The 10305-nt window shown below is 63.8% G+C and overlaps 1 protein-coding gene across 1 annotated transcript; it reads right to left on the minus strand.

The window, feature by feature from the left end:
* Window positions 1–209: 209 nt before the first annotated feature.
* On the minus strand, window positions 210–7492 carry NES (nestin). The gene is made up of 4 exons (XM_065857505.2): window positions 6577–7492; window positions 5612–5736; window positions 5003–5076; window positions 210–4429 (listed from the first exon to the last, which is right to left on the minus strand). Exons 1-4 carry the CDS (start codon window positions 7387–7389, stop codon window positions 687–689), a joined length of 4755 nt encoding a protein of 1584 aa, XP_065713577.1. The 5' UTR covers window positions 7390–7492; the 3' UTR covers window positions 210–686.
* Between the last annotated feature and the right edge of the window lie 2813 nt (window positions 7493–10305).

Here is a 10305-nt window from a genome sequence, read left to right on the forward strand (position 1 = left end):
CGCCCCGGGGGGTGCGTTGAGCACCACCCTGGGGACCCCGTCTCCCGCTCACAGCCCCAGGTACAGATTCCCAGTGGAAAGCAGCCTGGAAGTGCAACCCCCCCAAGCTGTGCCCTCCCCTGCCCCTCCAGCCCTGCCTGAGGCTGCTGCCCCCTCCCCTCCTGCCCCCCCAGAGCTCATGGGAATGAGGAGAGCCCGGCTGCAGAGGGTCTGAGTGGGAGGACAAGGCTTTATTAAATTAACGTCAAGCCATCGAGTACATCTGGTGCAGGTCACCCCGTGAGTGCCAACAGGTCGGGGTTGGGGGGCCCCGAGGCGCTGGGTCTCAGGGTGCAGCGTGGGGGGGTCCCCAACCTCCAGCTGGATGTGCTGAAGGGAGGTGAAGGGGAGAAATCATCAGGAAGGAGAAAATATGGGGTTTAAATTAAATACGGCCATGGCAACCCACAGAGACGGGGGAGGGCACAAAATGAGACTGGGGTCCTGGAGTAAGCATGCGAATTTGGGGGGGGGGGTGGGGTACTGAGTCTGGTGGTTCTTCACTCTGAAAAGGGGTGCAAAAAATCCACACGAAGGTGTTAAAAGTCATAAGGAGATGGAGAAGCATTAGGTGGGTGGATGGGCAAGGTGAGGGTGCTGGGTGTGGGTGGGGAGGGGGCTACCGGAGGGGTCGCCCCGTGCCACTGTCACTCATCCCCCAAGGACCAGGGCTCCTGCTCGGCTCTCAGCCGGCACGCCGGCGGCTGCTCGGCCATGAGGCACAGGACGTCATCCCCCAGAGCGGATGGCATAGGGACGGCGTCGGCTCCACCGTGCTTGCTGAGTGGGGTGGCGTCGGCCAGCTTGGTGGCAGCGGCATCTCCAGGTGTAGGGGGCCGCGGTGGCACCGCCGTGCTGGGGTCTGTGGTGTCTGCGGGGAGCTGCTGTGCCGGCGGCACACCGGCGATGCCGTTCAGCACCTCCTCCGTGAATTCGGCCAGGTCCTCCAGGCTGGCCTCCCGGTGCAGCCCGTTCTCTGCCCGAACCGGACCCTCCGCCTCCGGTGCCACGTCCGCCGTCACCTCCTGCACCGTCGCCTCCTGCACTGTTGGCTCCTCCTGGCTGGATGAGGCGGGTGACGAATCTTCCCCGGTGTCCCCGGGGAGCTCAGTCCCGCTGGGATCCCACTGCTGCCCCTCGGCCGCCCTCACCCCCATCACCAGCTCCTGGTTGTACTCCAGAGCTTGCTCCACTATTTCCAAGATGTCCGAGTCTTTCATCACGTCTGCCGGCAGCTTTGCAGAGAGATCGGCTGCATCTGGGCTTCCTTCAATCACCTCTGGAAACCCCCCCTGCTGCGGCACAGAGCCCGGTGGGGCTGGGTGGGCCTCGGGGGGCTCCTTGTCCCCAGCCGTGGCCGGGCTGTCCCCATGCGGTGCTTCCTCCTCCGCCGGCGGCTGCTCATCCGACATCTGCTCTGCCGGGTCAAGCGGTGGAGAAACCGACGCCTCCTGGGCCTCCTTGGCCGTGTCGTGGTGAGCTGTACCAGGCTTGTCTTCCTCCTCCTCTTCCTCATCCTCCTCCTGCTCCAGGCTGCAGCCTGGGAGCGTTTCGGCTCTGTCAGCATCACTCTCCGGCTCGATCGTTCCATCAAGCTCCTCATCCGATTCAGCAGCCAAGCCCTCTTCGTGCCCAGGTCCCTCGAGTGTGCCCGTGTCACCCTGGGCTGGCTCATCAGGGCCTCCTGTTAATGGCCCCGCAGCCCCGGGGGAGCCGGGACCTGCCTCGGGTGGAGCTGGACCTTCCTCCAGCTGGGCAGCAAACCCCCCATCATCCTCCTCATCCTCATCTTCATCCTTTGGCATCTCAGGTTCTTCTGGGGGCACCTCCATCTCTTCATCTGCTTCACCAACAAAGTCCTCCAAGTGCCCTTTGTCATCTGGCACCGGAGACACCTCTCTGGGAGCTTCCAGTTCATCTTTGTTGGCTTCGGTTGCTTCAACTGTGATTTCTTCAAAGTCCTCTGAGATCTCAGCTTCCTCAGAGCTGGACACTTCTTGTTTGGGAGCAGAAATGATGAAATAGCCTTCCTCCTCCTCGGCACCCTCTGCCTCCCTCCCTGCCTCCTCTTCACAGCTCTCCAGCACGGTGGGGGTTGGTGGCTTGTCCCTCCCTTCCATCCACCCTTCACTCTCCGGAGCTATTTCGGATACCGGGGCTGTCTTGGTGGTCTCCTCGCACACTGGAGGGTTTTGGCTGACTGTGGCCGCGGCAAACATCTCCCCTTCATAGAGATGCAGGGGTGTGCTGTCCGGCAGCGTGTCCTCCAGCTCCACGCTCCTGCCTGGCCCCGGTGCCGGCTCCGGCTCTCCCGCTCCCTCAGCATCCTCCTCCGCCGACTCGCTGCTCTCCAATCCATCACCCAGCACCTGCTGAAGTGCGACAGGGCCGGTGCTGCCATGTTCCAGCTGTCCCAGCTCTGCGCTGAGCTTGTCATCGGTGTCCTCGTCCTGCAGCTCCCGCGGCTCCTCTGGAGCCCCAGCCGGCTCCTGGCTGCCCTCCTGCCCGGGGGGCTCTGTGGTTCCCTCCTGCTCATCCCTCCCCAGCTCTGGGGCCGGCTCAGTCTCGGGCGCTGGTGGCTGCTGCTGGCTCATCCCGTCACTCCCAGCATCTTCATCGTCTTCCTGGGTTTCCTCCATCTCTGCTGGCGATGTGTGGTCTCTGTCCTCACTTTCCAGCCCTTCTGCACTTGTTGGGGTGTCATCCACCCAGGTTGGCTCTTCTGTCTCCAGAGCCCCCTCTGTGTCCTCTGCTGTCACCTCCTGCTCCTCTGGATGGGGTTTTTGGCTGTTGCCATCATCCTCCCCACTCCAAGGCTCCTCTCCCAGTTCCGGCTCCGGTTCCTCCTGCTCCAGCTCCTCTCCCACAAAGCCTTTTTCCTGCAGATCCCCAGGCTCCTCCCCAGCTCCACTCTCCTGTCCCAGGGCTCCAGGTCCCACAGCATCTTCTGCCCAGGAGTCTTCTGCTCCCAGCACCTCCCCTCCAGCCTCTCCCTTTTCTCCCTCAGCACTCTCTGCTCTGTCTGGGGCCTCACCTCCCACATCATCTTCTTCTTCAGCCCCTGATGAAGCCTCTTCTGCTGAGACAGCCCCAGGGATGCTCAAGGTCTCCTGCTCTGGGCACGGCTCCTGCTCCATTTCCTCCTCGGCAGCCTGATCCATGTCGCACTCAGACATTTCCTGATGCTCAAACTCCTGCTCTTCCTCAACAAGGGCCACGTCTTCCACGTCTCTTTCTGTGGGCAAAACCGGGTGGCTTTCCACGAGGACAGCACCAGCACTTTCAATTTCCCTTTGCGGGGATCCCCCGTCTCGCACATCGATCCCTTTGCCCTGGTCATCATCCTCCTCACAAGGGGTCTGGGCTCCTCTCCCCTCCTCATCCTCTGAAGGGTGCGATGTCTCCATGCTCAGGGTCTCCATGTTGTCCTCCCCTCGCTCCGGCTCTTCCCAGCTGGTGCCCGCCTGGCTGAAGACCCTCATGTCCCCTTCCTTGGCCACCACTTCTGGTTCCCCTGGGCTCGGCGTGGTGGGCATCTCCTCCTCCCACGCTCCGGTCTCCTCCCAGCTCACCACGGCGCTTGGGGAAGCGGCCGTGCCGCAGGGATCTGGTCCCGATGAGGAGGTGGCTCCGTCCCGCAGGGGGCTGATCTCTGCACCCAGTCCCTGCAGCACAGTGTCCCCAGCCCTTTCCTCCGCTTCGGGGGCTTCCCCATCCCCGGCACCCTCGGAGGGGGCTCGCTTTTCGCTGGCCTCATCTGTGGCAGGCATGGGGGCCAATCCACAAGCCTCCACGGGGAAAACAGGGCTGGGGGCACGAGCGTCCTGGGGGGCCCATTCAGCACTGAGTGTCGTCTCTTCTTTGGGCTGAGCATCATCTTTCATCTCCTTGAGAGCATCCTCCAGCGCCTCGTTGACCAGCTGGGCCGGGTACTGCAGTCTGCAGGTGTCCTGGGTGTCCCCTGCGGCTCCAGGTGGAGGATGCTCCTTCCCCTGGCTCAGCTCATCCCCTGCTCCCCCTGGCCAGGCGGGACCGTCTCCCCCTGGGGTCCTCAGCATAGGGCTGGGGGGCTCTGTGGAGAGCGGGAGGGCAGCTTTGCCAGGCTGTGAGAGGCTCGGCACAGGGTGACTGGAGGCCACCATCTCCCTGGCTGTGCCGACAACCCGTGGTGCCGTGGTGTGGAGGATGGCGCCGACTTTTGGGAGCTCCCTGGCACCGGGGCTGTGGCTTTTGGGTGTCAGGGCATCGCTTTGGGTTTTTGCTGGCCATCCCCTCCCCTCTGCCCTGGGGAAGCCAGAGGGGCTGGCACGGGGGTCCCGGGGCAGCAGCCGCCTGGGCTCGGTGCTCACCAGTGCCAGCTTGGTGCTGCTGCTGGGCTCCAGCTTGAGATCTGCAAAGAGCGGGGGGAGCGTGGTGAGCGTGCCGAAAAGCACCGGGTTATCACAGCGGGGAGGCACGTGGGGTCCCCTCCTGCTCCCCCCCATCCCTCCTCTGCTGCCCAGCTGCCCCCTCTCCTATTTTTAAACAAGGAAAGTGGGAAATTCCTCCCTCGAGTGCAGCGGCTGATCCTGGGGTTTCAGCAGGGGGACCACGTCTACCCGGCCGCTCGCAGCAGCCGCAGCCGGGTCCTGCTCGGGGGGAGCGCGCAGGTGACAGGATTTCCTTGTTGGTTTTTTGTTGGAGGAAAACAGAAATGCTCAACTCATTACAACAGCCCACTGGGCACACGGAGCGGCTCCTGCCCCCCCGTGCAGGGGAGGAATCAAAAAGTGAGGCAAAGAAGCCGATAAGCCCTTATCTGCCCCGCGGTGGCTGTGAACCCCGTGCCAGGAGCCCCCCGGATGCTTTTCACACCTTTCTATCGCAGTTGGGCAATGGCTGCCAGGAAAATACTTGTGTCTATATTCAGCCTTGTCCCTTGAACCCCCCGGGTGACGCGGCGATGGTGCCGGTGCCCCCTTACCTCGCAAGCCGTTTGCCAGCTTGTATTCCCCGGCTGGCATCTGCAGGCGGGTGCTCTCTGCTTCCAGCAGCGTCCTGCAAGGAGAGGCGTGGGGTGGGTGCTGTGGGGGGGGTGCTATGGGGGGTGCTGTGGGGTAGGCGTACAGGGGGGCAGGTGGGTGTCTGCACTGCGGGGAGAGCTGAGCATCTCCCCGTGCACCCCAGCACACCCCGCAGGGCTGCTTTGCAGGTAAACTGAGGCACGAAGGGGCTAGGGATGGTTGTGCTGCCCCGTCCCAGCTCGGCGGGGGGATGGAGGGGACCGGAGCAGCCCCCCCTTGCTCCTGTCTCCACTCCCATCCCCCCAGTCCCCAGGATTAGTGACTCTACCGGGTGACATCATGCTCTGCCGGGGAGGCCCCTCGCTCGGCCGGGCTGGGGACAGCCCCTATTCTCATGCAAATTGTCCCCCCAGTCCCCTGGCTGCCTGCCTTTGTCTGGGGCCATCTGGAGGGGCTGCGAGAGGGCCCCAGAGACCCCCCCTGCTCCCACGGCGGCGCAGGGTTCGGCCCCAGCTCCCAGCATACGGGCGCCTTGGGGACGCGATGGGTCCCCAGCCCTGTCACCTCACCTGTAGGTCGCCACTTCCAGGCTGAGGGACATCTTGAGGTGCATGAGCTGCTGCCGGTCCTCCAGCACCTGGGCGATCTGCGCCCGCAGGCTCTGCTTCTCCTGCTCCAGGGCCTCCATCGCCAGCTGCGGGCAGCGCACAGGGAGGGGGTCAGGGGGGTCCCAGCCCTGCCTGTCCCTGCCAGGCGTGGGACTGTGTCAGCGGCTCTCGCTTCCACCCATCGCACCTTGGGATGGTGCAGGGACGTGGTCCTGGGGTGCTCGGTGTGAGCATGGAGGGGCTGAGGATGGGGAGCGGGGACTGAGGAGGCGAGAGGGTTGAAAAGTGGGGGGGTGGCTGCTGGAGGAGAGAGGAAAGTCTGGGGGGGCGTTCAGGACTGTACGGTGCCGGCGTGGGAAAGCAGCATCTTCCAGGTGGGCAGCACCCCCTGCTCCGCGGCGCCGGGGACCTGGAACAAAGCGGGACCTTCCCGGGCAGCGCCCGCGCCGTCCCCCCCACCGCTGAATGACTTTTGCAGCTGTCTGGCTGCAGCAAAGTCAGAGTTGATCCTTCCCACACCCCCCACTGCCTGAGCCCCGTGCTGGGGGGCAGGGGACAGGCGCTGCCACTCCCCAGGACCCTGGTGGGACGCGGAGCAGCGGCACTGAGCAGCATGGAGGGGGGACCTGGTGTCTGGGTGCTTCTGGGGTGGCCACAGGTCCTTGCCATGATGGGGACAAGGATGTCACCGAGCCGCTTTGCCCTTCCTCCCACCCTCGTCTCCCTCTGCGGCTCTTCCAGGGCCATTGTCCGTCGTCCATCCCCACCCTGGGGTTTGCTCCCTCTGTCTGGACACCTCCTGTCCATCTCCCTGGTTCCTTTGCAGGGCGTGGGTGTGCTAAGCACTCCCCAGCACCCCCAAGCGCCCACAGCACCCCATTGTCCCCTCCCTGGGGGACCAGTGCCTCCCCACTGCCTTCACTCACCTGGAACTTCTCTGCCTCCCCCTGCTGCTCCTGCCACTGCCGGGCCAGGTTCTCCTCCAGCATCTCCTTCCGTGCTTTGAGCCCCGCCAGGTCCTTCTCCAGGTGCTGCAGCTGGAGCTGGCTCTGCTGGTTGTCCTCCACTGCCTTCCAGAGGTTCTCCTTGGCCTGGCACAGGGAACCCTCCAGCTGCGACACCTCCGTCTTGTAGGTCTCCACCGCCCCTCTCCAGATCTCTGAGAGCCTCTTGGAATAATCCTCCACCTCCACCGGCTGGAAAGCCACCGGGGCACAGCGGAAAGTCTCCAGGCTCTGCGAGAAGCTGGCGATCTCCTGGTCCAGCCCCGCTTTCTCCTCCTCGTGCACCTCCAGCAAGGCTTCCACCTCCTTCTCCAGCTGCACGGCTCTCTCCTTCAGCCAGATCTGCGCTCTCCTCTCCTCCTCCAGCTCCTTTTTGCCCAGGGCCAGCTGCCTCTTGGCTTCATCCCGGGCTGCCTGCTCCTTCTGGCACCTGCTTTTGACCTGCTGGACCTCTTCGTAGAGGTTGTCCCTGGCCAGCTCGGCCGTGCACTTCTCCCTGAAGGCTCGGTCCAGCGCATCGCGCAGGGCCCGCAGCTCCTCCTCGTACCTCGCCCGCCACGACTCCCCGGCGGGGCTGCCCTTGGCGCTCTGGATTTCAGCTCGCAGCACCTCATTCTCCTCCTCCAGGAACTTCACCCGGGCCAGGTACGCCTCCAGCCGCTTGTTGAGGTCCCACATCTGCAGCGACTCCTCGCCCAGGGCTCTCGCCCCCGCGAAACTTTCCGTGCTCAGCATCGGTGCTGCCGGAGGATGCCGGGGCTCTGGTGCCGGCGCTGCTGGAGGATGCCGGGGCTCTGGAGATGGGGGAAGGAAGGCAGAGAGGGAAGCAGTGCTGGGAGCGGAGGGGAGAGCAGCTATTCATACTCCACGCTGGGCGAGTGGGAGGCCCCCGAGACCCGGGAGAGCAGCTGGGCTTAACTCTTGCGCAGCCAGAGCAGCCCCAGCCCATGTGGGCTCGACGCTGGCTGTGGGGGGGCTGAGCCCCAGCCCACCCTGATTTCCCAGCCCTGGGCAAGGGCGAGCTGTTTTCTTGCACTTTGGGAGGGTGATTTGGTGGGCTGGATGTTCCCCAGCCCCAGTGCAGCTCGGTATCCACTGGGAAAATCGGATTGCAAAGCCCAAGCACTGTGCTGGGGTGCCATGGGGATGCTATGGAGGGGTTGTAGGGGGGCCATGGGGCTCGGCATGGAGGTCGGGAGGTGCCAAAGGGTGGTGGGATGCACATCCTTGAGTGTGGCTCGCTGGCCCCCTGCTCTCCGAAACTTGGCCAGATGGTGCCCATGAAGGGTCCTGCAGTCCCATGGAGGTGACACCAGTGCCTCTTGGTGGCCAGGGCAGTTTGGACTTGGCGCAGCGCTGAGCTGCTGCTGTGTATCCAGACACACGAGCACAGGGGGAACCCCCCGCGGGGGGCGTCATCCCCGCCTGCCCCCCGCCATGGTGCTGCATCCAGCTGTGTCCAGCTGCAGTTTTTCTCTCTTTCCAGATGTGTGCGGCGGGAGGTGCTGAGCGGGGCCGGGAGCCCAGCGGGGACTCGCAGCTGCGGCTGGCGGCCGGTTCCGCCGGCAGCCACCAGAACTTGGCAAGCGCCGGCTCAACATTTGGTTTCATTCACAGCTTTCACCCGCGCGGCCGAGCCGTCACGGGGGGGGTTATGAATCACTTTGCGGGGAGCGTTTGGGGACTATTATTTTTCATTTTCTCCTCCCCCCCCCCCCCCCCCCAGCTGATGTGTTTGGGGGGAGGGAAAAGGGCTGGCAAGGGAAGGAAGTTTAGAAATTGAAACTCGGGAGGCTTCTGTGAACAAAAGAAGCTGTAAAACATCGCTTGGGGAGAGGCCCTTGCCAGGTCCTCCCTCCCCCGGAGAGACGGTGGCTTTCCCACGGGGGGGCCCCTGCTCGGTCCTCACCAGGGCAAGGAGGACAAGAGGAAATGTCCCCTCTCCAGCTGTCCCATGGGGCTGGCTCCGGGCGAGCTCCTCTGGACAGACAAGCAACAGTCCCCTCTGCTGGCAAAGCCACCCAGAGCTGTCCCCAAGCTCCTTCCAGCCTTGTGGCCCATCCAGGAGCTGGCTGGGCCCCCGCATCCCTTGTGCCCCCCACATCTGAGAGCAGCAATAACAGGGGTCCCGGTCCCCTTGGCACTGCAGGTAGTGGGTTTTCCCCCGGGTGCTGCCGTGTCCTGGATGGAGATGGGGGGATGCCCTGGCTGGGGGGTCCCCGAAGGCATCGGCTTCCTGGCTCATCTCCACTCATCTCATCTCTGGACTGAGACACCATTAAGCAGCACAGGGACCACTGTGGGTGGATAATTCACCTCCGGGTCCCCGGAGCTCTGGGCAGTGGGGTGATGGAGCTTTGCCATGAGCCTTCATCCTCCTCTCTGTTTTATCCTCTTCAGAACCGGCCCCACTGCTGGGCTGCTCGATTTTCCCACCAGCTCCCAATTCCCTCCTCTCGCTGGGTGCCCGTGGGGTGACCAGGTGCCCCAAGGCTGGCCCCCAATTTTGGTGTGTGCCGCAAGGTGGCCCTTAGTACCTGTGGCTGCACCAGGAGGTGTCCAGGATGGAGCGTCCTTCCTCCCTCTCCTTGCTCCCCTCTTCTTCCTCGTGCCTTTGCTTTGGCTTTCCCCATTGTGCCTGGTCCCCTTCAGCTCCAGCCAGCACTGGGATGTGGTGGAACACCCCAAATCCTGCAGCCCAGGGAGGACTCGGGGTCCCTGGGGGTGCAGAGGGGTCCCCACACTTCCCTGCCTGGGGGACCCTGGGTGGGGATGTCTGTGCACCCCTGTGACATGTTCAAGGTCAGGAGTCACTCAAGGTGGGGACATTTGGGTCCCTGGGGGGTGCTGGAGGTCAGAGCCCCTGGAATGGGGATGTCTGTGTCCCCAGGGGATGCTCAGGATCAGGATCCCCTGGAATGGGGATGTCTGTGTCCCCAGGGGATGTTCGGGATCAGGATCCCCTGGAATGGGGATGTTTGTGTCCCCATGGGATGACTGGGGTCAGGATCCACCTGAGCTGGGGACATCTGTGTCCCTGGGAGAGGCTAGAGGTCCAAACCCCCAGGAATGGAGATATTCATGTCCCTGGGGATTGGTCAGGATCAGGATCCTCTGGGATGGGGACGTTTGTGTCCCCATGGGATGCCTGGGGTCAGGACCCACCTGAGGTGGTGACATCCATGTCCCTAGGGCTTGCTCAGGATCAGGATCCCCTGGGATGGGGACATCTGTGCCCCCCCTCTCCCCATGAAGTACTTGGGGGTGGTCGTTTGGAAGCAGTGGGGTCAGGGGGGGTCACAGGTTTGAGGGTGCGCAGTGGGTGTGTGTCACCTCAGGGTGGGCATTGACACAGTGACGGTGAACTTGGCACATGGTGATGGTGGGGGCTGCTACGTGGCTTCCAGCAGGGCTGGAGTGGGGAGGAGGAGGAGGAGGAAGCACAGCTGGGCTTTGGGGCCTTTCCAGCCTCCATGCAGCTGGGAGCCACCTGTGGTTGTTAAACCGGGTCCATGTGGGACGAGATCCCCTCCCAAACCCTTGACTGTTGGGTCTGGGCCTGGGGCCATGGAAAGGCCAGGACCTGCCGACACCTCTGGGGCTGAGGGCAGGGGTGGGGATTCTCTGATGTCTGATAAGGGCAGTGCCCTG

The sequence above is a fragment of the Patagioenas fasciata genome, chromosome 30 (genome assembly GCF_037038585.1).
Source record: "Patagioenas fasciata isolate bPatFas1 chromosome 30, bPatFas1.hap1, whole genome shotgun sequence".
Classification (NCBI taxonomy): Eukaryota; Metazoa; Chordata; class Aves; order Columbiformes; family Columbidae; genus Patagioenas; species Patagioenas fasciata.

Excerpts from the sequence above, each read along its gene's own strand:
- NES (XM_065857505.2), bottom strand. The coding sequence starts at position 7,389 with ATGCTGAGCACGGAAAGTTTCGCGGGGGCGAGAGCCCTGGGCGAGGAG. Across the intron at positions 5,077-5,611 it reads CTGGAAGTGGCGACCTACAG|GACGCTGCTGGAAGCAGAGA; the intron begins GTGAGGTGACAG and ends CTCTCCTTGCAG. Across the intron at positions 4,430-5,002 it reads GCTGGCAAACGGCTTGCGAG|ATCTCAAGCTGGAGCCCAGC; the intron begins GTAAGGGGGCAC and ends CGCTCTTTGCAG.